This window comes from Molossus molossus, unplaced genomic scaffold (assembly GCF_014108415.1).
Source record: "Molossus molossus isolate mMolMol1 unplaced genomic scaffold, mMolMol1.p scaffold_m16_p_13, whole genome shotgun sequence".
NCBI classification, from domain to species: Eukaryota; Metazoa; Chordata; class Mammalia; order Chiroptera; family Molossidae; genus Molossus; species Molossus molossus.
In genome coordinates, this window is record NW_023425348.1 from 19788547 (window position 1) to 19815155 (window position 26609).

A 26609-nucleotide genomic window follows, 5' to 3' on the forward strand; every position below is an offset into this window, starting at 1 on the left:
TTAGGGGATACAAGATGCAGACTTCAGAAGCACTGCAAGTCTAGACAAGTGAGTGGAACTGGTTCTAAGGCCTTAAGAGGGCCTTAGCCAAAAACTATTCAAAACACGTATTCCGCCCTGGCGGGTTTGTCTCAACAGTTAGAGCATTGGCCTACAGACGGAAGAGTGTGAGAGTTTGATTCCAGGCAAGGGCACAAACTTTGGTTGCAGTTCAATCCCAGGCCTTTGTTGGGGTCCTGCAGGTAGCAACCAATTGCTGTGTCTCTCTCACATGGATGTCTCTTCTCTCTCTCTCTCCCTCCCTTGCACTGTATCTGAAAATTAATGGGAAAATATCCTCAAGTGGGGATTAAAAAAACAAAACAAAACATGTATTCCATCTGAACCGAGACAGCAAACACCATGGAGAGAAGGGAACTAGGTTAGATTTGTGCAATCTCAGCCTTGGTGGCCATACTTGACTATAAAATGCTACCAACTCTACTGTTGCCTTCTATCCCTGCCTACTCCACCAATCTCTTTTTGCACAGAATGTATCTTTACCCAGGAACCTGTGGAAGAAGATGATGTACAATTTGGGGTATAGAGATCATGTATGTTTTACGTATGAACTTAAGCAATTAATTTGTCGATCACCATCCCCTCCCCTTCCCCATCCAACTTAGGTTGGGTCCAGAAAGGAAAGCGCTGATGGCCCAGGAGCTCTCAGATGGAATCCCTTCCACTCTTGAGTTCCTCCCCTTCACTCCCTGCTTTGCGGCCCTCCCCAGCAACTTTTCCCTGTCACTCCCCCGTACCCCACCCGAAAGCTTCTCTTCAAAGACATCCTTCCGGACTCAGCGAAGCCCAGCGTGCTCAGTATCCGGAGAGGCAATGGCACCCGTTCTTATCGGAGAAAACAAAACTGCCATTTCCGAAAAGAAAGGGAACTGCTCAAGCGTTCTGGGCTCTCGGGCGCACAAGGAGGCGGAGGGGGGTCCGGAGGGGGGTCCGGAGGGGGGTCCGGAGGGGGCTCCGGATAGGGTCCGGAGGGGGTCGGAGAAGAGTCACGGCGCCGCGTATCCCAAATCCCGCCCCCACGTGCCGGCCCCGCCCAGCGCCCCCAGCCCCGCCCCGTCCCTCTGCCTGGGCTCCGTACGCCACGCTTGCTCCAGGCCCGGCTCCCGCGTCCTGTTTGGTCATTGAGGGGGGCAAGTGGCGGGAGGGGAGGCGTGAGCGGCGGAAAGGGACGCGGAGCAGGTTCGGGTGTGCAGAAGGGCCGCTCTCGCTAGCGCCGCCGCCACCTCGGTTGGGGACCCACGAGGCCGCCGCGTCCTGCCCTGAGAACAATGGGACTCGGTGCGCGAGGCAGCTGGGTCGTGTTCGTCGTGGGGGCGCTCCTGGTGCTCGTGCTGCTGAAGGCCGCCGTGGATGGCGAAGGCTCGGCGGGTAAGTGGCTGCGGGGGTCTCCGGGTCGCGTCCCGGGAGGAGGCGCGCTGCCCAGCGGGAGTTTCCAAGTTGAAATCTGGTTGTGTGGAAAGTTCTGCGTGTTTGATGCCGAACGCACCAAGCCAACCTGGAGATGACTGGAGGGGGGTTAGGGGAACTGAGGCTCCGGCTGGCCTCCCACTTGCCCCGGGGCCCCCTGCTGAAGAAATTGACTGGTCCTTCCCCTCGGTTCTTCTGCACGCGGCGATCGCGAACCTGGAGGGGTGCGTGTGACCTGTTGAGTTACCCAAAGGACGGGCCTTCAGCGGAGGGCTCAAGGTAGTTGTACCATCCTTTCCCTTTATCTAATGCTTCCTTTTGTACACAAGAGTAGGTGCACCGAAAATATGCCTACCGGTTCCTGCGGAAACAAGTCTACGAGTTCGCTGGGGAAGCTTTCAGGAGTTTTCCCGGCGTTTTATCGAATTGATTTATATTCTCAAGGTCCCACCCGCTTCGCGTTTAACTTTGGGGCTAATATGGCTGGTTGGGGAGCTTTTGGAAAACGCACCCTACCTTCTCGAACGCAGGTGAGGATTATGCCCCACTGGGAAGGGCGCCTCCTCCCCATCGTGTGCCAGAAACTGTCCGGCGCGCAAGGGGCATCAGCTGATCACAGCTGACGATCCTTACTGAGGTGATTAGTAAGGTTAGAACAAAATAATTTTGACATTTCTCACCTTTAGGAAAGGGAGTTTCTCTTTAGGCCTTTGGCCCTTTGGGGACTTTAAAACGCCCTATTTGGATAAGGCCAGGAAACGGATTTGCTGTGTAAATTACATTTTATTTGTAAACTATTATAAAAGTCAGGGTAATGGTCAGTAAACTAGGATGAGTTGCTTTAAGGGAGTCAAGTTTTTTTGTGGCTTTAAATTCTATCCACTTGCTTAGATTCCTTTTATCCAGATAAATAGGGCAGTTAGCAAAACCAGACTGTTCAGGCACAGCACCTGCTTTTGCTAGAATAATCGGAGTGAGATAATAACAACTTTTGTTTGTTTTGCTGAAATTTTTTGTTTGCTTTGTTGAGTTGTGCATGTGACAAAATGGCTTTGCAGATCTAATTTTGAGATCATTTAACTAAAGGATCAGTAAATCATGTCATATTTTCAATATTATGAAATGTTTTTGGAAAAGTGAACAATCTGGAATTAAACAGTATATCTTGGTGTTAATTTTATACCAATAATTTTTATTTATTACTTTCTGAGAGTACTTTTAAATTGTTTCTCTAATGAATTGCTGATTAGAGAAATGAAATACCCTTTTCTTTTATGTGTGTGTGTTTTGTGTGTGTGTGTGTGTTTTGTTTTTTTTTTTGCCTTCATAACAGATTTTTTTTGCCCTATTTTAATATTTACTACTTGTAGTGTTTATTGTTTAATGTCTCACTAGAGGTTAGTACTATTTTGAAAACTTGGAATGAATGCTATATTAAAGCCTTTTTTATAACTAGTATATAACCATCATAAGCTGGAATCCATTTCTACATATAATAATGTCACCTTGAAACTAATGTAAATGAAGGCTCTATAGATGATTTCTCAAAAAAGCAAGTAAATATCCTAGTCTTAATGTACAGTATGTAATCTGTAAAAGTGTCATTATTAAGTACAGTAATATAGCTGATTCTGACTAGACATTTTTTCTGTGTACCTCACACAATGCTAACTGAGGTCCATACCACATCCCATTGAATCCTCACAGTATTATCCCCATATAGATGAAACTGAGGCTTAGAGATTACCTGACTTATTCTAAGTAAAACAGCTAATACATGTTTGATTTCAGAGACCAGAATCCAAATTCTCAAATAAACATTTTGCCACATTAGATAATATTGGCTTTTCAAATAGATAATGCTTAAATCCACAATATGGTCATTGCCCAGAATGTTGTGGGAGGCGATAAAAACACTACTGAAATCTTTCTTTTAAAATATCATTCACAGTCTGTTGCATAGTTTTATAAATATCCTCAGTTGGAGGAGGTAGGGTGACTATAAACAAGTAAGCAAACAGGATAGAATGTGGTAGTGCAATGAGAGACATAAGAGAGGGGAGGAGGGAGAGACGATTACTTAGGACTCTTGGTGGCAAGCGACAGAAACCCACCTTGAACAACCTTTGGGGGAAAGAAAGGACTTTATTGATTCTTTAACGGAAAAGTCCAAGGATTAAGGTGGCTTCAGAAATGTTGTATTCAAGAGTTCAAATAGGTTGCCAAGAGATGATAATGTCTTTTGTTAATATCTATCAAATCTTGGGCAAGCTATAGTTAAACTATTCTGAGACTGCTGGGGAGTGGGGGCGTGCAGGAGAACATGTCACTCCAAATGACAGGGTCTTTCTAAAGTGAATGTCAATCTTCAAAAGCCACCATAACGGGTACCCAATTAGGAAAATGAAATAAGTCTATAGTGAGTGAGTCTTTCCACTTCATGAATTTAACTTTTTTTCTCCATTCACTGCATTATTCAGTCGAATACTTGGTCTTTCTGTCAAGTAAAGCTTTGGCCTTCTTGTACTTATGGTTGTCCTTGAGTCTCTTACGATACAAAAACAGTGCCTGCCCATAGCAGGTACTTCAAACATGTCTATTGAAAAAAGAAGAAAAGTTAGTAAAGCTAGAAATAGTCTATCATCTTACTGAAGCAAAAAATGAAAAATAGGTTGCCAGGAAATCATCCCTTATAAGAGTGACAATAGCTAGGAGAGAAAAACAGGAGATTCTTGCGGTACACCAGATAAAAGATGATGGCACGTGATAGTGGAGATGAGTGGATGGATTCTATCTAGATCTATTCAGAGGGTGGAACTGAAGTCACTTGCTTATGGATTGGATGGTGGAGTGAGGAAAAGGGAGGATTCAAAGGATGACCTCTTGGTTTGGGGATTGAACAACTGGCAATGCACCAACTGGGAAGACTGAGGAGAACAGGTTTATAGTAGAAAATGAACAGTTCCATTTTGGCACTAACATGTACAGGCTTTGGAATTAAACAGCCTGGTCTGCATCCAGACTCTGCTACGTACTAGCTGGGTGGCCTTTTCTAGGCCTCAGTTCCTGTCACTGCAAAACAATATTCCTGTCTCAGAATTGTTGGGATGGTTAGATGGCTCAGCAGTTAGAGCAACAGATCCAAAGACCAAAGGGTCACGGGTTCAATTCCAGGTCAAGGGCACATAACCTGGGTTCCAGGTGCGGGAAGTAGCCAATCGATGTGTCTCTCTCACATCAGTGTTTTTCCTCTCTCTCCCTCCCTCTCTTCCACTCTATCTTAAAAAAAAAAAAAAATCAATGGAAAAATATCCTCGGGTGAGGATTAACAAAACAAAACCAAAAAAAAAAGGAAGAAATTTGCACATGCAGTAAAGATAGATCTTTCAAACTTATTATTGTTTACCTTTCTTTGTACTTGGGGATTTTTTTTTGTGGAGGAGGGCTATCTTTGTGAAAAGTATACAATAATATACTTGCTCTCTTCCCATCTGGTGTATATATTTAATCTTCCATTATACAAAGACCCAAGATGAATAAACCAACTGAAAAATTGCTTAAATGGGGCATAGAATTCTTCTAAACCTTTTCCAAACCTTTAAGGTGCTAGTTAAAAACTAAGAGTTGTAACGCCCTGCCAATGGGCAAAGAGACATCTCATTGGTGGTGTTGCTCTTATATCAGTCAAGGGCAAAGCAGACATGCAGTCCTTAATTCATCCTAGCTTGATGCCTGTGTTGCTGGCCAGAGCTGTTTCATGCCTGGGGCACATTTTTAAAGAATTAAGCGTCATACTGGGCCCAGCCAGTGTGGCTCAATGGTTGAACATTAACCCATGCATGAAGAGGTCATCAGTTTGATTCCTGGTTAGGGCACATGCCTAGGTTGTGGGCCCAATCCCCGGGGGGGGGGGGGGGGGGGGGGGGGAGCATGCAGGAGGTGTCCAGTCGATGTTCTCTCTCATCAATGTTTCTGTCTCTCCTTTTCCCTTCCTCTCTCTCTAAAATCAGTAAATAAAAAAAAATTACACAAAAAAAGTCATACTGAGAAGGCTTTCAATTAAAAGTGAATTTATCTTTTCTACATTGTATGAAGTTAGAGGTGTTGTTGATGCAAGACCAAGGGGCATCCGTGAATAGAAAAGGACCTTCCTGTGATGTTCCACCCCACTCAGAAGATCAGGGTTGTAGTAGCAGAAATTGGTTTCTCTGTCCCCAGTCCCTGTGTTCTCATGTGAGTGAATGAATTTTGGCAAAGCTATTAGATAATTAGCCAGTGGCTGGCACATAGTAAGTTCTATATAAGTGTTTGTTACATAAGCTATGTGTTTTCTTGAAAAACTAGTAATACAGTTCCAGATTTACTGACAGTATGTTTCATAGCAATGGTGGCAAAAGTAGACCTTAGAACTTATTGCGGAATAATCTACCCTTCCCATACCACCACCATATATTGCCAGTGTTCTTAGTTAAATATTAAATGTGTGTTCATCACAGGCATTTATTTTTATAGGATTTTCAAGCAAAAAACCCTCCACACTTCTCAAAATCCCATTAGTAAGCCAACACATGACTTTAGAAAGGTTCATCTGTCTAGAATACATAAAGTAATATCAGCCAGGCAAGTACACAAAAACTGTTACACTGACCTGTTTAACCATCATTTATTCATGAATCCCTAAAGCCTACTTTAAGGGCTGCCCATAGTAGGCATTAATAAATGGTAGTCCACTGGATAAATAGCCTTTCTCAGTCTAGCAAAGATGTGAATAAATTCTAAAACTAAAACATATTAGAATTTCCTACTGCATTTTGAAGCATATATTTAGGTGTGAATGTTTTGCACTCTGCCAGTAGACATGAAATATGAATACCTAAGTCTGCTGGTCTTGCTGATGAAACAAGTTACTTTCAGTTGGTCAGCTATGGCAGACTGTAAGCAGACCCTACTTACATTTCAACCATCAGACTTCAATCCCCTTCCCCCCTATCTTGCTTCCCTATTGAAACAATTAAGACGTTTGTCCAGTGCTTTTAGTGTGGGACAAATGGATTTCTCCTTGGAATTCTGAGCTCACCAGCATGGAAAGATATAGAAACCAAGTTGATGTAAATATCAGTAGTAAACCATCAGGGCATGTTTCTTGTGAGCAATATTTAGATTATCTTTTTATTCTTTTTCTTCAGAGTTGACTGAAGTAGAAAGTAGAAAAAAAGGTACACAGATCCTATCACTAGACCCAGTTTCTCTAGTTTTATTTACTAAATATTTGTGTATCTCTAATGTGCTGACACGTTCTAGATGCTAAGGATACAAAATGGACCAAGCTCTGGCTTCTTGGGGTTTTTTCTTTCGGGGATTGGGGTGGGGTGGGGATTCATTGTTGTGCAACTTTGTGCAGTTTTATTCTCGTAGGTGTCCCAGTGCCTGGGTGGTTCATATTCCTATCTTACCTCTGTGCTTTTCATTATCTGTGCCTTTTTTCTACTGGTTGCTGGCTGAACATAGATAAGATATATTTTTATTTTAGTTTAATAATTCTACAAAAAAATTTATTGGAGGGGAAGACTAGATAGATTTCCCTCAAAATGCAATAATGATTATTTTTGGCCAGTTGTGGGAGGGTTTTCTTAAAATAGTTTACTAATTCTTAGGTGTCTTTTTCCTGTTGACCTTTATTAACTCTAATTCTGTATTGGAGAACATTCTAAAACTGTGGTGTGGCCTTAACTTTAAAAAACACTTTTTAGCAAAGATATACCACTGCTGACATCAACTGTGAACAGTTGTTAAAGATCAGCACAATATTGTGAGAACCGCTCCAGAGTCGCTGGATGATTTTGGATGCCCCTCTACCCAGGGAAATTTATCAAGAAAAAAAGAAAGCATTGCCTCAAAAATTTTTTTCTAAAGAGATCAGATAAACAGGTATTATAAACAATTTCTTTTTGTTCATGTGTAACACTTTCCATAACTGTTATGTTTCTCTTATCCTCTTTGAATCCTGAAAACCCTTATGTAACATTGAATTTTTATAGGATATGATGCTTAATATTTCCTTTTATAGTAACATGGATGCTTCTAATTGTTAAAACATTGTTTTTTGAACATACTCTTTACCAATTTGTTTGGTGCTATTTATTTAGCCCAGTTTATTTGGCACAAATCCCAAAAGGAAAATAATATCTTTCTCTGGCAAAGTCCTATGTAATGTGGATTCCAGGAAAAAGTGAAGGCTGCCAGCAATATTACTTACCGCATCAGGTGCCTGTCACTTTTATAGTACTAATCATATTGGATTCCGTAAATCTTTTTTTTCTATTATTTTTTTTTAAGTCTCCATCTAAGTTTATTGAAAGTGGTATCTATGGTTTTAGTCATCCTAGCTCCTAACACAATGCCCAGTATATAGCAGATATGCATACATGTTGGCTGAACTGAATTATGGAACTAAATACATATTTCATAATTGCTGACTTAACTTTATTGAAAAACCACTGTATATATTTTGCAGACATGACTGGCCATGCTCTGATCTTATCCATTATTATAGCCTGGGGTTTTTCTTCTTCTTTTTTATAGAGCAAAATAGAAACCTGAAGTCAAAGAAGTGGAATTAAGGTTACTTTCCAATTGTACTACTGAATTATATATAATGGTTCTTTTATTTTTCAAATGCTCTAATCGTTATTTGAGGACAGCCATACTTTTTGACATTCTTTTCTGCAGGGACTTGTTAATGTTTTCAGATTATGGAGAAAATAATTTCCCGTTTCATGTATAGTTAGAGGGTTTATATTTTAGGGTCTGTGGATGAATTAATTTCTTTTTTTATTTTTAATATATTTTTATTGATTTTTAGAGAGAGAGAGGAAGAGAGCAGAAGAAAGATAGAAGCATCAATGTGAGAGAATCATCAATCAGCTGCTTTCTGCACACTCCCTACTGGGTATTGAGCCTGCAACCCAGGCACGTGCCCTGACTGGGAATTAAACCAGCAACCTCTTGGTGAATGGGTCAACCCTCAACCACTGAGCCATACCGGCTGGGCAAATTTATTCTTTATTGTGCAAGGAGACATATGCCCAGATGATTTTTAGTAACAGGAGTTGGGCAAGGATACAAGAGAATGTGGCATAGTTCAGATGGACAGCAGGTCTCATCTGTAGCCAGAATAACAGGTCACTATCATTCAGGATACAGCCTTCTCTTTGATTACTTAGCACTGATGCTTCCCCAAAAAAGAGGAATCTGAGGGGGTCAGGGTACTACCATCTAGTTTGAAGCTCCTTTTTGGGGCCTAATTGGTATCAAGCCAGTTTCAAAGCAATTGATCTCCCTTAACGTTCCATCTATACATAATTGCCTTTGGCTTGGTAACCCATCCTTGGTTCAGTCACCCGGGCTACACTAATAGGGTTGGTTTTCTCCATAGACATGGCAGGACCATAGCAAATTTGAGCAGATGAATGTGAATTGGGCTTAGATTTCTGCAGAAGTCAGTGGAAATTTGGGAACAGCTGACTCAGATAATTCTGTAGTCCAATTTTTTACCCCAATGGAAACAATAAAGTCTTATTGAAGTGGGAAGAATTCATCAGATACATAATTCCACATTGCATAGTACCTTATTCTACTTATCTGTTTTGGGTAAAATGTTTTGTGTATGAAAGAAGTATTAGATGGAAACTTCCTGCTAGGTTGAAAAACTACTCAAACACAAGAACCAGTTGACTTGACAGGTCGCTTTAGATGCAAGTGATGATAGATACATTAGATTAGATTAGATTAAACAGACAGACATATAGATATTGTTATTTGTTTTTAACTAGAGATTGGATACAGGAAAGAATTTCCCTAACTACTATGAAGAATTTGTTTGTACATCACTGCTTCAGCTCCTCAAAGACCATTGTGTTCAGCTCATGCTTTTGAGATTGCATGTAAAAATTGCTGGTAATTTTTAACATCATCAGATATTGTCATAAGGAATGTAAAGTAGGAAAATCATGCAATGTTATGTTCACTTATTCAGTGAACAGATGTTTGTTTTGACTGCCCATGCTGCTAGTCACTGTTTTAGGCATAGTCATCTAGTGGTAAATAAGTTGGATAAGTCCCTGCTCTCACGAAGTTTATATCCAGGTGGGGAGATACAAACTATAAGGAGAGAAACAACTAGGAAAGATGGTTTGGGATCATGATTTAAAAAAATAAATAAACAGGATAAAAAAAATATGAATGTGGTAGAGAATTACTAGGGAAGGGCTCGTTCTGATTTGTGGACAGGGAGGACCTCTCTGAGGTGGGGTCATCTGAGCTGAGACCTATATGACAGGAAGGAGCCAGCCCTATAGATACCGGAGGGAAGAGCATTGCAGACAGGTGTAATTGGTGCAGGTGAAACTGGAATGAGCCTCTTGTGTCCAAGGAGCACAGGCAGGTAGGTCACTGGGGCTGGCATGCAGTGGTATGTGTAGACTGCCAGTTACAATACTACATCTAGGAAATTAGGAAACAGAAATACAATATTTAAGATTTAAGATTTATATTTTGAGCCCTGGCCTGTTGCTCAGTGGTTAGAACATCAGCCTAGAGACCTGAGGGTTCAATTCCAGTCAAGGGCATGTGCCGGGTTGCAGGTTTGATCCTGGGCCCTGGTCAGGGTCATGCAGGAGGAAACCAATCTATGTGTCTTTTCTCTCGATGTTTCTCTCTCTTTCCCTCTCTCCCTCCCTCTCTCCCTCCCTTCTACTCTGTCTAAAAAGAAATGGAAAAATGTCCTCAGGTGAGGATTAACAACAACAAAAAAGATTTACATTTTGAGATATCAGAAACAGTAAAACAAGCTCCAGAAGAGAAGGCTGGATATTTGGATTCTGGCAACTTCGTTGACTTCTCTAGGTCTTTTAAAAAATGCATTGGAGCCCTGGCCCGTTTGGCTTAGTGGTTAGAACCTCAGCCAGCAGATCAGAGTCCCGGGTTCGCTCCCAGCCAGGGGCACGTACTTTGGTTGCAGTTCATCCTGGGCCCTGGTTGGGGTCTTGCGGGAGGCAACCAATCCATGTGTCTCTCACATCAATGTTTCTCTCTCTGTCTCTCTCCCTCCCTCCTACTCTATCTGAAGATAAATGGAAAAATATTCTCGAGTGAGGATTTGAAAAAAAATGTATTAGGCAGGTGGGTAGCTCTGAAAGCATTAAAATGGCATAGTGATTCTAAGCCACTATGCACCTGCATATTCTCTGCCGCCCCAGGACAGCAGGTGTAATAATAAAATGGAACTGTCCTGGTGTTTTCTTTCCTGAAGCATGCCTCTATTCTAAAGTTGCAATTAGGAGCCCAACAAAATGTTTCCAATTCAGACCAGAACTGCTGTTGTGCTTCATATTGGATGAACTGTAAAAGAAAATATTTAACATTTTAAATCGTTTTAAGGGTTAGAGATATGGGGCTGAGTCTGTTGAATGAGTTCTGGGAAAACCCAGGAAATTGTGAATGCTGGCTTGGGTTTGTAGGGGCGGGAGAGGAAGTATGATGAACCTGGATTAGGAGAGATAAACAGGGGGTGGGAAAGTACTTGAATTGAGAAAACATGCAAAAATCCCAGAAACGCTGAAAAGTACAAAACAATAAGAGAAAAATAAAAGTTAGAGGCATTTATTAATTTTTTTTCCTCAAAAGTAAGAAAAACAAAAGTTGGTATAAATGATGAAACCTAGCTGCCCCCCACTTCCCTTCCAAAAAGTGGGTCTAGGACAGAAAAGCCAAATTACCTGATTCTGGGTTCCTTTTGTCTTTCAGTAAAGCCTGAGAAGGGTCTGGCACACATTGGCTGCACAGTAGGTCCTTGTTGAATCCGAATTCTAGTTTAAATTGTAGAATGAACTCAGCTGGAATTGAATACATGGCACTTCTTTTTCTATCTTTTCCAGTAAATACTTCTTTTTTGCAGAAAGCTGGCAGACTAGCTCTGCACTCTCATGTCTTCTTTCAGACTGAAATTCAGACTTATCCCATCATGTTGAGTAATAAGGATTTTTCAAGAGTAACTTTCCCACGTATATAAAGTTCTTAAGAGGAGACTTTGTCTGATGTACTGATTAGAGTTAAGCAGTAATTGGTATCAGATGTTAACTTTTGGCTCTATCATTTTGCTTGTCTGTGTCTTTAATGTGTATTTTTGCTTAAAATTTATTATAAAATATAACTAAAGCATATACATGCTTTAAAAAAAGTCAAAACAGTATGTACATGAAAATGTAAAATACTATATAATACCAGTCTTCCATTTTCCATTGAGCCCCACCAAACCTTTTCCCAAATGTACTTTAACACTCAAAAGCCAGACTCCTTATTTCCACCCAAAGATCTGCTATTGTATTTCTTATCTCACTTGGTGGAACAACCATTCATATATTGTCTCAAGCCAGAAATGGTAACCAATTTCACATGCTTCCTCCTGAAACATAATTTAAGTGTAATCCATATACAGTATATATGCTTTTCATTAACATAAACAGAGACCTGGTTGGTCTCACACCTCATCTTTCCTAATGACTTCATGGTAGTCCCTGGTATGGATGCAGCATAACTCATTCACCCAGTTCCCTACTGATGGACATTTAGGTTATTTGCAGTCTTTGCTATTTCTTTTTTTTTTTTAACTTATCTTTATTGTTGAATGTATTACAGATGTTCCTCATTTTCCCCCATTTACCCCCTCCTCCCCATTCCCGACCTCCTCCTGCCTTTCCCCACACTGTCGTCTGTGTCCATTGATTATGCATATATATAATAAGTTCTCTGGTTTATTCCCTCCCCCGAATCCCCTTCCCTTTGAGGTTTGTCAGTCTAACAACCAATTTGTACTTCTTAATCCCTTCACCTTTTTCACCCATTCTCCCAACCAACAAAATTTCTCTGTATCTATGAGAATGTTTTTGTTCTGCTTGTTCATTTTGTTTGTAGATTCAATTGTCGATAGATATGTATTCATTGCCATTTTGTTTGTTCATATTTTTTATCTTTTTCTTCAAGAAGACCCTTCAACATTTCATATAATAACAGTTTGGTGGTGATGAACTCCTTTAGCTTTTCCTTATCTGGGAAACTCTTTATATGTCCATCGATTTTAAATGACAGCCTTGCAGGATAGAGTAATCTTGGTTGTAGGTTCTTGCTTTTCATCACTCTGAATATTTCTTGACACACCCTTCTGACCTGCAAAGTTTCTTTTGAGAAATCAGCTGACAGTCTTATGGGAACTCCCTTGTAGGTAACTAACTGCTTTTCTCTCGCTGCTTTTAAGATTCTCTCTTTGTCTTGAACCTTTGCATTTTGATGATGATGTGTCTTGGTGTGGGCCTCTTGAGGTTCATCTTGTTTGGGACTCTCTGTGCTTCCTGGACTTGTATGTCTGTTTCCTTCACCAAGTTAGGGAAGTTTTCTGCCATTATTGTTTCAAACAGGTTTTCAAGTTCTTGTTCTCTCTCTTCTCCTTCTGGCACCCCAAGATGCGAATGTTGGCACGCTTGAAGTTGTCCCAGAGGCTCCTTACACTCTCTTCATTTTTTTGGATTCTTTTTTTTTTTTTTTTGCTGTTCTGATTGGGTGGTTTTTGCTTCCTTATATTCCAAATTAATGGTTTGCTTCTTGGGTTTACCTACTCTGCTACTGAATCTGTAAATTATTGTTTATTTCAGTTAGTGCCTCCTTCCTTTCTGACTGGTCCTTTTTTATGCTCTTGAGGCCCTCACTAAGTTCACTGCGGTTCTCACTAAGTCCTTATAAGCAGTATTTTGAACTCAGCATCTATCAGGTTACTTATCTCCATTTCGCTTAGTTCCTTTCCTGGGGTTTTGTTCTGTTCTTTCATTTGGGACCTGTTTCTTTGTCTCCTCATTTTGGCTGCCTCCCTGTGTTTGTTTCTGTATATTACTTAAGGAGAGGTATGGGGCTAGCTGAGACCAGGTGCTGCTTGTTTGAAAGAATTTAGGAAAACCTGAAGCAGGATCCAAGACAGGTCAATCCTATGGTAAAGCAACTGACAACAGCTTGGGTGGGCCTGAAAGCTGGGTGGGGCGGGGCCTCAGGGAATCACCAGGGCAGGGCAACCAGTGTGAGCCAGGTTGCTGGAGTCCCAGATATGGCCACCATCTGCCTCCTCAGGGAAGGTCTCACCAAAGGAACAAAGGCCTCTGATAGGACCTCTGTCCAGGAAAAAGCTGCCTCTCCAGCCCTTGCTCCAATGCCAAACAACTCAGTTCTTCCCCATCTGACTCTGGTGCCTTTCAAGCTGCCTCCCCCATGCTGGAGCCTGGAAGGTGCAAGTCCGAGTAAGTTTGTGTGGGCCCTTTAAGAGGAGCTGCCTAAGGCTCCATCTGCCTCCCTCCCTCAGCCTCAGTTCCCGCTGGTTTTTCCAGCCAGAAGTTATGGGGCTTCTCTTCCTGGCACTGGAAACTTGAGCTGGAACCCTGGTGTGGGACGGGGACCCCTCAGACCTCAGGGAGGACCTTTCCAGTCCTGGTGTCCTGATTTTTATCTGCCACACGTGGGTGTGGGACCAGCCCTTTCCACCTCTGCCCCTCCTACCAGTCTGGATGCGGTGCTTCTTTAATTTTGTAGTCGTAGGACTTCCATCCAGCTTGATTTCAGATGGTTTTGAATAATGGTTGTTCTGTAGTTTGGTGGTAACTTTGATGTGGTTGTGGGAGGATGCGATAAGGTGTTTACCTACCCGCCATCTCGACCAGAAGTCCAGTGTGTCTTTGCTATTTCAAGCAGTGCTACAGTGAGTATCCCTCGGTCAGCCTTGGTGTGTGGTGCTCTTTGCTAGTGGTGGAATTGCTGAGTCAACAGTATATGTATTTTAGTTGGTGATATATTGCCAAATTTTCATCCAAGAAGATTACACCAGTTTAGTCCCACTAGCTGCTAACAGTACTAGAGGTGCCCATTTCCTATAGTCTTGACAGTGCTGGACAATACCAGATAGTTTAATATTCACCAATCTGGTGTGTGATTAATAAAGTCTCACCGTTTAGAGTTACATTCTTTTAACTATGAGTTAATTTGAGAATATTTTCATATTGACTTTTGGGTTTTTGGTTTCTTTTTCTTTTTTTCTTTTTTTTCTTTTGGTACATGCCCCTAGCCGCTAGGGCCTAGTGGGAACTGAACCCGGGACTCTCTGGTCCTCAGGCTGATGCTCCAGCCTCTGAGCCAAACCAGCCAGGGCTTGGTTTCTTTTTTAAAACAGCTTTATTGAGATATAATTCACATACCTTACAATTCACTGTTTTCACCTGTACAGTTCATTGATTTTTAGTATAGTCACAGATATATGCAACCACAGTCAATTTTAGGACATTGTCATGACCTCAGAAAGAAACCCAGTGCCCTCATGTCCTTATGCCCTACTCCCACCCCCCACCCCCAGTCCTAAGAAGCACTAATCTACTTTCTGACTTTATAGATTTCCTTATCCCGGACTTCCTTATGAATGGAGTCATGTACCATGTTGTCTTTTGTGACTGGCTTCTTTCACGTAACATCATGTTTTCATGGTTTGTCCAAGTTGTAGCTTTGCATCAGTACTTCATTCCTTTCTATGGCTGAAGAAGTTTCCATTGTGTGTATATACTACATTTTGGTTATCCACTCATCATTGAAGGACATTTGGGTTGTGGGACATTTGGGTTGTTTCCACCTTTAGGCCAATTATTAATAATGCTGTAATAAATATTTATTTGGACATATGTTTTCATTTTTCTTGGGTATGTACCTAGGAGAGGAATTGCTGACTCATACAGTAACTCTGTGCTTAATGAACTGCTTCAGACTGTTGGCTGCAGTTTTACATTCCTACAAGCAGTGTATGAAGATTCTGGTTTCTCCACTTTCTCACCAACATTTATTATTATGTAACTCTTTTATTCTAACCATCCTAGTGGGTGTGAAACAGTATCTCATTGTGGTTTTGATTTGCATTTCTTTGATGACTAAAGAAAGATGTTGAGCATCTTTTCATGTGCTTATTGGTCATTTGTATGTCTTCTTTTGAGAAATGTCTGTTCAGGTCCTTTGCTCATTTTTTAATTAGATTGTTTGTCATTTATTGGCTTTTCATTTTTTTAGCTTGTCTTTGTCTTTATTTCTTTTCTGATTATAAATATAGTATATAGTTTTATAGAAATTTTGGAAACTGCAGCAAAGCATTTTTTAATCATTAAAATCACTTTCACCAACTATTTTTAGTTTACTAGTTTTTTTTAAGCTTAAACTTAACTACATAGGCACAGTTTCTTAATATGAGAACTTTTACAAAACATTTTTATTGTGGTTACATCTTATGGCATGGAAACAACTAGTTGAAAAGTGACAATATTAGTATATTACCTGACTGTTCAGTAGAAACTGGTTTGACTACATATTTACTCCACAATGAATTTGATTCACTAGTTTTAGTAGTTTTCCACCAGAATGTGTACTGGAGGGAAGACTAATTGCATTGTTATTAAGTAAACTTGGGCAAGTTACTGAACCTCTCTGTGCCTTAGTTCTATAAAATTGAGCTGATGAAATACTGTAGCTGTCTCACTGGATAAATGAGATACATATAAAGCACCTGGCTTTCAAATAGCACCTGGCACAAATAAAAATTAAATGTGTTTCTCTTTGTTCTCAGCCCACAGTGACCCCTTTTGGACTCCTGTGATGCTCTCTGTTACAGGGCCTTTCCCTGTACACGTGCACCTTGTTTTATTGTGCTTCATATACTGCACTTTGCAGGTGTTGCGGTTTCTACAAATGGAAAGCAAGACCCTCCACTAGCAAAAAGATTAGGGCTGACTGTATTGCGGTGGTCTGAACTTGAACCTGCAGTATCTCCCAGACATGCCTGTACCGTGTCCCTAGGCAACTCCGTTTTCCTTTTCTCTGTTCAGATAAAGCCACTCCAACCAGGCCTTGATGCCAGGAGGGGCATGGGAAAGGGATGGACAGGACCTTCAGATCTTAGAGGACACAGGACCTTGCCTGGCTCACCAGGATTGTGCTGTGGTCAGTCTTCCTGTTGAGAAGGAGATGCCTGGGTTGTTTGGGCCGTGTGACATTTTGGCAAAGCAGGAACACCTGTGCTCTGCACCCACATAAAAGAGGTAATGAAAGTAATATTGAGAAGGGGATTGCTGAAGTCCTTCAGGGAGTTTGGATTTGATAGAAATGTAATAGGAAACCATTGCAGGGTTTTATTATTTATTTTGCATTTATCTTCAGATAGAGTGGGAGGGAGAGAAGGAGGAAAAGAGAGAGAGAAATATCGATGTGAAAGACATCCAGTGGCTGCCACTCACACGACCCCAACCGGGGCCGAGGACAAACTGCAACAGAGGTACGTGCCCTTAGCGGGAACCAAACCCGGGACTCTTTGGTCCGTGGGCCAATGCTCTGACCGCTGAACCAAACCAGCCAGAGCCCATTGCAGGGTTTTAAACAAGTTAGTCCAAATGGATGGTGGGCCAGGATGGTGGTGGTGGAAATGAAGACAGGTTTCCTGATGGATTGGGTGTGGCTGTGTGTTTGAGTTTGAGCTCAAATGTTTTATTGTCCCATGAAAAACTAGACACCTGGCCACCCTATATTGGGAATTATTATGAGGGTTGGCAGGGAGAAGTTATGAATGAGAACAAGTTCAGCTGTTGTGACTCAGTGGTTGAGCGTCAACCCATGCACCAAGAGGTCACCAATTTGATTCCCAGTCAGGACACATGCCCAGGTTGTGGGCCCGATCCCCAGTCGGAGGCATGCAGGAAGCTGCCATTCAATGTTCTCTCTCATCAATGTTTCTGTCTCTCTCTCTCTCTCACTCCCTCTCACTTCCTCTCTCTCTAAACTCAAAGGAAAAAACTTTTTTTTTTTTTTTGCTAAAGAATGAAAACAACTGAGAGCTCACGGCAGGCTGGGTGGGGGAGAGTGGTTGGTGTATGTCTGAAGTGCAAAAGCCTCATGAGAAAGACAAGAAAAGAGTAAGGGCAGAGAATTGGGACTAGAGAAAAGTAGAGAGTGAAGAGAACCTCACTTGATATGCTTTTTTGTCTTTGAGAAAGATTGGGGTGGGGGTTATTGAATCACTAGAATTAGGTGGTTTTAACTTCCTGCATGATCTAGTTATTAAAGAGATTTCTTGCAGGACAAATCTTAAAAATTATCATCTAGCAGTTATATTGTTCCATTTTAATTTTAAAAATTTTAAAACCTTAGAATGGAAGAAACCCTAAAGCAGTGTTTCTCAAATTTAGTAGCACATTAGAATCACCTGGAATGTTAAAACGACAGGTGTGGGTGCCACTTAAGACCAGTTAAACCTGAGGTACAGAATAGCCATAAAACATGCCCAAGTAATTCTAATGTATAACTAAGGCTGAAAATCTGCCTTTGAGACTGACTGACTTTGAGACTGGCTGAAGGGGGCTGCTCTTGCTGAGTAGACTGGTGAGTGGGTGAAAAACATGGCTGCTTTTGCAATAGGGTTAGGTTTTTGTTTGTTTGTTTTTGTAAAGAATTATAAAATCTTAACTAGTGGGGATATGAAGAAAATAATGGACATCAAAATTACAACTGAACTATAGAACAACCATTGTTCTGAACCGCCTGAAATCAAGCTGAATGGGAGTCCTACAACTGCGAAACTAAAGAAACAGCCACATCGAGATGGGTAGGAGGGGCAGAGGCGAGGACGGGCAGGTCCCACATCCACGTGTGGCCGATAAAAATCTGGAGGACACCTCAGCTGGGAAGGTCTTCCTTGAGGACTGAGGGGTCCTATGGAACCCAGCTCAGGGTTCCAGTGCCAGGAAGAGAAGTCTCCATCACTCTGGCTGGAAAAACCAGCGGGAACTGAGGCTGAGAGAGGCTGAGGCTGCTGGAGCCCCAGGCAGATTTTCTTAAACGGCTCGCACACAGACTTACTGGGACTCCCTCCTTCGGAGCTCCAGCACAGAGGGGAGGCAGCTCAAAAGGCACCAGAGACATACGGGAAGAACTGAATTGTTTAGCACTGAAGCGAGGACTGGAGGGGCAGCTTTCCCCTGGACAGACATGCTGGTGGAGGCCATTGTTCCTTTGGTGAGCCCTCCCCTGAGGAGGCAGATGGCCACCATATCTGGGACTCCAGCAACCTGGCTCACACTGGTTGCCCTGCCCTGGTGATTCCCCGAGGCCCTGCACCACTCAACTTTCTGGCCCACTCAAGCTGTTTCCAGTGGCATTACCATAGGATTGGCCTGTTTTGGCTCCTGCTTCAGATTTTCCTAAATTTTCTCAAACAAGCAGCATCTGGCCACAACAAGTTCCATACCTCTTGCTGAGTGGCCCTAGGCCCAGCACTAGAAGCAGCCAGTCTTGGTTCACAGATTGGCTTTGCCTGGGCATCTCCAAGCCCAGCCCAAGAAGCAGCCATCTGCAGATCGCTTTGTAGCTTCTGTCTGGTGAACACAGGCAGAGGCTGACCTTGCCCCAGAGGCAGCACACCCAGTGGACAGCTTCAGACCACGGCAAAGCACCACCATCCAATCACATCCACAAGTGACACACTCCAAGTAGTGGACTTAGTGGGTACCAGAACCCTGCTAAAGTAAATCTTGCTGTGTGTGGTGGGCCCCTGCACAGCTGATCATCCAAGGTAGTCAGACCTCAGTGGTTAGTGGGCATAGTCAGTCCTTGCAGCTGACCAGCCTGAGTAAACCCTCCCACTGACGTGCCAATGGCAATCAAGACTCAATTACAACAGAAGAGTGTAAAGTCCATATCTGGGGTGCAACTCGAAGGCCCAGCTGGGTGATCAGGGAGGCTGTGCCACTGGATCCTACAGGACACCTACTACAACAGGCCATCCTAGGAAGCCTAGGAGACATAGCAACTATACCCAATACATAGAAACAAACACAGGGAGGCAGCTAAAATGAGGAGACAAACGTCCCAAATGAAAGAACAGAACAAAACTCCAAGAAAAGAACTAAATGAAATGGAGATAAACAATCTAACAGATGCAGAGTTCAAAACACTACTTAAAAGGATGCTCAATGGACTTAGTGAGAACCTCAGTGAACTTAATGAGGGCCTCAAGCGCATAATAAAGGACCAGTCAGAAATGAAGGCTGCACTAACTGAAATAAAGAATAATTTACAGGGAATTGATAGTAGAGTAGGTGAAGCCGAGAAGCAAATCATTGATTTGGAATATAAGGAAGCAGAAAATGTCCAATCAGAACAGCAAAAAGAAAAAAGAATCCCCAAAAAATAAGGATAGCTCTGGCTGGTTTGGCTCAGCAGTTAGAGCATCGGCCCGTGGTCTAGAGAGACCCAGGTTTGGTTCCCACTAAGGGTACATACCTCGGTTGCAGTTTGTCCCTGGCCCCGGTTAGGGGCGTGTAGGTGGTGACCAGTCGATGTGTGTCTCTCACATTGATGTTTCTCTCTCCCTCCTGCTCTATCTGAAGATGAATGCAAAAATGTTCTCGGGTGAGGATAAAAAAAAAAAATGAGGATAATATAAGGAGCCTGTGGGACAACTTCAAGCATACCAACATTTGCATCATGGGAGTGCCAGAAGGCGAAGAGAGAGGGCAAGAAATTGAAAACCTGTTTGAAACAATAATGGCGGGAAACTTTTCTAACTTGGTGAAGGAAACAGACATACAAGTCCAGGAAGCACAGAGTCCCAAACAAGATGAACCCAAAGAGGTCTACACCAAGACACATCATCATCAAAATGCAAAAGGTTAAAGACAGAATCTGAAAAGCAGCAAGAGAGAAGCAGTTAGTTACCTACAACAGAGTTCCCATAAGGCTGTCAGCCGATTTCTCAAAAGATATTTTGCAGGCCAGGAGGGAGTGGCAAGAAATATGTAAAGTGATGAAAAGCAAGGACCTACAACCAAGATTATTCTGTCCTGCAAAGCTATCATTTAGAATCGATGGCCATATAGAGTTTCCCAGACAAGAAAAAGCTGAAGAAGTTCATCACCACCAAACCAGTATTATATGAAATGTTGAGGGGTCTTCTTGAAGAAGATGATAAAAAAAATATATGAACAATAAAATGGTAATAAATATATGTCTATCAACAATTGAATCTACAAACAAAATGAGTAAGCAGAACAGAAACAGACTCATAGATACAGAGAACTTTTTGTTGGTTGCCTGATGGGAGGGGAGTTGGGTGAAAAACATGAAAAGATTAAGAAGTACAAATTGGTTGTTAGACTGATGAACCTCAAAGGGAAGGGGGGAGGTGGGGTGGGAAGAGAGAAACCAAAGAGCTTATATGCATATATACATAACCAATGGACACGGACAATAGTGTGGGGAAAGCTGGAGGGAGGTGCGATCAGGGAGGAGGGGGTCAAGGAGGGGAAAAAGAGGGACATCTGTAATACATTCAACAATAAACATAAGTTAAAGAAAAAAGAATTATTCTCATCTTGGGATACTCACCCACCCCATCCAATGAAAGACCCCCCAAAACAAGATATTGCAGTAATTAATCCAGAGACAGATTGTTTTCCAGGAGATTTGGTTAGGGTGAGAGAAGGATGGGACAAAGCAATAGTAGTTACATTAGTAGTATTGTGTTTTTGTTACTGTGGTTAACATTGTTTAAATTTGATAAAAGCCCATTTTTTAGCTGTCAACGGAGAATAGGGACTAACTCTCCAAAAGTTTACAATTTCCTTGAGAAGTTTTGCATTTGTATTTATTCATCAGGGATAACTGGCCTATAGTTTTCTTTTCCAGTAGTATCTTTTTCTGGTGTTAGTATCCAGATAAGGCTCAAAAGTGGGTTCAGGAGTATTCTTTCCTTCTTTGATTTTTTTTTTGGAAGAGTTTGAGAATTGGCATTAATTCTTCTATAAATGTTTAGTAAAATTTGCCAAAGAAGCTATTTGGTCTTCGGCTTTTCCTTCATTTTATGATTTTTGATTACTGATTCAGTCTCCTTAAAAGTAATTTTCTATTTCTTCCTGATTCAGTCTTGGTAGGTTGTATGTTTCTAAGACTTTCCCCATTTCTGCCAGGTTGTTCAATTTGTTGACTTACTGCTATTTATAGTAGTCTCTTATGACTTTTTATTTTTGTGGTGTCAGTTACAATGTCTCCTTTTTCATTTATAATATGTTGATTTGGGTCCTTTCTCCTTTTTTCTTGATTAGTCTACAGGTTTGTCAAATTTGTTTATCCTTGCAAAGAACCAACTCTTAGTTTTGTTAATCTTTTCTATTGTTTTCCTGTCCTCTGTTTCTGCTTCAGCCATTATTATTTCTGACCACTGCTCATTGGTGCTCAGTGTTCTTTTCCTAGTCACTTAAAGTTGTTTATTTGAGATCTTTTTTATTTCTTAATGAGGGCATTTATTGCTATGAACTTTCTTCCTTGAACTGCGTTTGCTGCATCCCGTAAGTGTTGGTATGTTGTGTTTCCATTTTCATTTGACTCAGATACTTTTTCACTCCCCCTTCAACTTATTCTTTGATCCATTGAATGTTGAAGAGACTGCTTGTTTAATCTCTATGTATTCTATGTACTTAATTTCTATGAATTTTAATTTTATTCCTGTTGTTGATTTCTAGTTTCATAGCATTGCAGTCAGAAAAGATGCTTGGTATGAATTCAGTCTTCTGGAATTTGCTAAGACTCGTTTTGTGGCCTAACATATGGTCTAATCTAGAAAATCTTCCATGTTCCCTTCAAAAGTATGTGTATCTGCTGTGGGCTGATAGAATGTTCTTTATGTTAGAATGTTTTGTATACATCTGTTATGTCTATTTGTTATTTTGTGTTTAAATCTGCTGTTTCCTTATTGATCTTCTCTATTGGGATGATCTATCCATAGTTGAGAGTGGAGGATATTAATGTCCCCACCTATTGCTGTTTCTCTCTCTCTCTCTCTCTCTCTCTCTCTCTCTCTCTCTCTCTCTCTCTCTCTCTTTCTCTTTTAGCTCTGTTAATTTTTGCTTCATATGTGTTGAGTGCAGAAATATTTACAGTTATAACTTCTTGATAGATTGAACATTCTATTATTATATGATTTTGTCTCTTTTTACCATTTTTAGTTGAGAGTGTATTTGTTGGGCTACCAACAAAATGATATAAGTTTGGCTGCCCTTGGGAATTTTGGGATACCATTTGCTTTAAAGGTCTTTTCCCATTCCTTTGCTCTTAGGCTGTGTATGTCTTTAAGTCTAAAGTGAGTCAGCTGTAGGTAGCATATCACTGGATCTTATTTTCATATCTATTCAGCCATTCTACTGAATGGAGAATTTAATTGGAGAATGTAACCTATTTACATTTAAAATAATTATTGACAAGTAAAGACTTACTATTGCCAGCTTTGTTAATATTTTTCTGGCTCTTTTGTAGACCCATTATTCCTTGTTTTGTATCCTGCTGTGTTTCTGTGTGTGTGTATGTGTATTTTGTGATGTCTTTTGGTACCAGCATGCTTTGACTTTTTTATTATATTTTTTTATGTAAGTACTACAGCGTTTCCCCTTATGGTTACCATGAGACTTACTTAAATATCTTAAAATTATAACACTATTTTAAACTGAAACAAGTTAACTTCAATAGAATTCTAAACTTGACACTTTTTCATCTATTCTCACATTTTAAGCTATTCATGTTACAGTTAACAATTTTTTATATTGTGTAGTTAACAACAGAGTATTGTAGTTGTGGTTATTTTTACTACATTTGTTTTTTAACTTTTAAACAAGGGTTATAAGTGTATTATGCACTACCAGTGCCATGTTTCAGAATTTTGCTTTGACTCTATATTTACCATTATCAGTGAGTTTTATATTACCTCCTTATGTTCTTATGATGTTAATTAGCATTCTTTTACTCAAATAACATCCTTTAGCATTTCTTGTAAAGCAGATCTAGTGGTGATGAACTCCTCAGTTCTTGTTCAGGAAAGTCTGTCTCTCTAAAGGATAGCTGTGCCAGGTATAGAATTTGTGGTTGGCAGGTATTGTTTTTCCCCAGTATTTTGAGTATGTCATCCCATTGTTTCCTGGCATGAAACATTTCTGTTGAGAAATCTTTCAACAGTCTTATGGGCTGGGGGGGGGGGTTCCCTTGTATGTAATTTCTCTTTTTTTCTCTTACTGCTTTCAAAATTCTTTCTTTGTTTTTGTTGATAATTTAATACAGTCATACATTGCATAATAACATTTGATTCAACAACAGACTACATTTATGATGTCCCATAAGATTATAATAGAGTTGAAAAATTCCTGTTACCTAATTATCTCACAGCTCTCATAACATCATAGCACATCACATTATTCACGCATTTATGGTGATGCTGCTGTAAACAAACCCACTGCACTGCCAACTGTATAAAAATATAGTATAACCCTGGCCAGTTTGCTCAGTGGTTAGCACATCAGTCAGAGGACCAAAGAGTTGCTGATTCGATTCTAGTCAAGGGCACATACCTCAGTTGTGGTTCATCCCCGACCCTGGTCAGGGTTGTACAGGAGGCAACCAGTCGATGTGTCTCTCTCACATCGATGTTTCTCTCTCTCTCTTCCTTCCTCCCTCGCTCTCATTCTTTCTGAAGATAAATGGAAAAATATCCTCAGGTGAGGATTAAAAAGAAAAAAAATATACAGTACATAGAATTATATACAGTACATAATACTTGGTAATGATAATAAATGACTGTTATTAGTTTATTTACTACACTATACTGCTGTTTTAGAGTATACTCTTTCTGCTTATTAAAAAAAGCTTTCTGTAAAATGTGTGTCAGTAGCTGGCAGAAGCTTCATATCTTGTGTTTACTGAGTCTCTTGATCACCTCATTTTCTCTTGTGCTTTGATTTAATCTCATGTTTTGTACAATAACATGCTGTACAGGCTTGTGGCCTAGGAACAATAAGCTATCCCATATAGTCTAGATGAGTAGTAGGCTATAACAGTTAGGTTTGTGTAAGTAAATCTTGTAATGTTCACCCAATGAAATTGCCTGACGACATTTCTCAGAATGTATTACCACCATTAAACAATGCTTGACTGTAATTTGTCTCTGTGTAACCCTATTTGAGTTTAAACTATTTGGGGTCCATTGGGCCTCGTGGATCTGGATATTTATTTCTCCCTCCAGAAATGAGATGTTTTCAGCCATCATTGCTTTAAATATAATTGATTTTTTCTCTCTCGTCCTGGAATTCCTATAATGTGGATATTGTTTCTTTTGATTGTGTTCTATGCATTCCATCAGCTTTCTTCACTCTTTTTTATTTTTTCTTTCTGCTCCTCTAACTGACTGATTTCAAATGTTGTATCTTCTAGGTCACAGATTCTTCTCATGGTCATTTGCTTATGAAGTTATATATTGAATTCTTCACTCTAGTCACTGTATTTTTCAGCTGTGGGGTTTATGTTTGTTTTGTTTTTGTGCCATTTTTGTTTATTGTGGTTATATATATATATATATATATTTTTTTTTTTTCCTATTTCTTCTACTAATTACAGCAGTCCTTTTAACATTGAAGTGCTGGTTTGGTGCTAATATATTCCCTTAGCCCCCCCCCCCCTTTTTTTTTTTTTTGGTCTGGGAAGCTCTTTATTTCACCTTCTATTTTGAATGATAGTCTTGCTGGATAGAGTAGTCTAGGATTCAGATCCTTGTTTTTCATTACCTTGATTACTTTGTGCCACTCCCTTCTGGCCTGTAGTGTTTCTGTTGAGAAGTCAGCTGATAATCTTATGGGGGTTCCTTTGTAGGTAACCTGTTGCTTACCTCTTGCTACCTTTATGATTCTCTGTGTCTTTAATTTTTGGCATTTTAATTATTATGTGTTTGGTGTGTGCCTGTTTGGGTTCTTCTTACTTGGGGCTCTCTGTGCTTCTTGAACTTGAATGCCTTTTTCCTTCACCAAGTTTGGGAAGTTTTCTGTCATATTTCTTAAAATATATCCTTTAACCCTTGCTCATTTTCTTCTTCTTCTGGAACTCCTCTGATGTGGATGTTGTTATGTTTCAAGTTGTCCCAACTTCTCTTAGGCTGTCTTCCTGTTTTTTAATTGTTTTCTCTTTTTGGTTTTTTGATTAGGTGATTTTTTTTTCTACCCTGTCTTTTAATTCACTGATCTGGTCCTTAGCTTCTTCTACTCTGCTAGTTATTTCTTCCAGTGTGTTCTTTATTTCCATTTGGTTGGTTTTCAGTGTTTCTATATCTTTTAATGCTGTTGAGCTCTTTACTCATGCTATTGAGCTTCCTCATTATCATTGCTCTGAACTCTACCTCTGATAACTTGCTTAACTACATTTCATTTCTCTCTTCTTCAGTGGAGTTCTTTTGTTCTTTTATTTGGGATTTGTTTCTTTATTTCACCATTTTGGCTGTCTCATTTGGTTTTGGAGCCTGCCAAATTTTCCCTGTGGGTGTTCGTGTTCTGCTGATTGTGGCTTCTTCTTCTGGGTTTGGGTGAGTATGGGAGGACCCATGTTAAATACCACTGCCATGTCTTATTTTCCCGGGTTTATTTGCAAGCCCAGGAGAGGTTCAGTTATCCTCTAGCTTTTTCCTGGAGGCTATTAGTCTCAGTTATTTGATGAACTTTGGGTTGTAACCCTCAGCTGAATCTGTGTTGTTTTTTGTTTTGTTTTGTTTTTAGCCTCACCTGAGGACCTTTTTGCATTTATCTTCAGATAGAGCGGGAGGGAGAGAGAGAGAAACATCAACGTGAGAGAGAGAGAGACACATCGAGTGGTTGCCCCACACACAACCCCAACCATGGCCGGGAACAAACTGTAACTGAGGTATGTGCCCTCAGTAGGAACTGAACCCAGGACTCTCTGGTCCATGGATCGATGCTCTAACCACTGAGCAAAACTGGCCAGGGCCAAATCTGTTTTGTTTTTGATGGTTTCTATTTCTTTGTTGAACTTTTCTGTTTGTTCATGCATTGTTTTCCTGATTTCACCTAGTTGTCTTTGTGTCTGTTCTTGTTTACTAAACTTTCAGAGGATTATTATTCTGAATTATTTGACAGTTCCTAGATATCCACTTCTTTGGAGTTACTTATTGAAACTTTATTAGTTTTCTTTGGTGGTGTCATTGTTACTAG

General features: G+C 40.6%; 2 protein-coding genes and 1 pseudogene across 2 annotated transcripts in view; all 3 read left to right on the forward strand.

The window, feature by feature from the left end:
- The first annotated feature begins 1132 nt into the window (after positions 1–1132).
- The window catches only part of TMEM123 (transmembrane protein 123), a 54021-nt gene continuing 28544 nt past the window's right edge, over positions 1133–26609 (forward strand). Inside the window, exon 1 of the mRNA XM_036258255.1 lies at positions 1133–1428. Within this exon, the coding sequence (XP_036114148.1) occupies positions 1329–1428 (100 nt within the window). The 5' untranslated portion in view covers positions 1133–1328. The remainder of the gene's footprint in view (positions 1429–26609) is intronic.
- Positions 1815–26609, forward strand: part of LOC118627708 (trifunctional enzyme subunit beta, mitochondrial-like) — a 29157-nt gene continuing 4362 nt past the window's right edge. The window contains 1 exon segment of the mRNA XM_036258177.1: positions 1815–1997. Within this exon segment, the coding sequence (XP_036114070.1) occupies positions 1815–1997 (183 nt within the window).
- On the forward strand, positions 5098–5241 carry LOC118629179 (annotated as a pseudogene).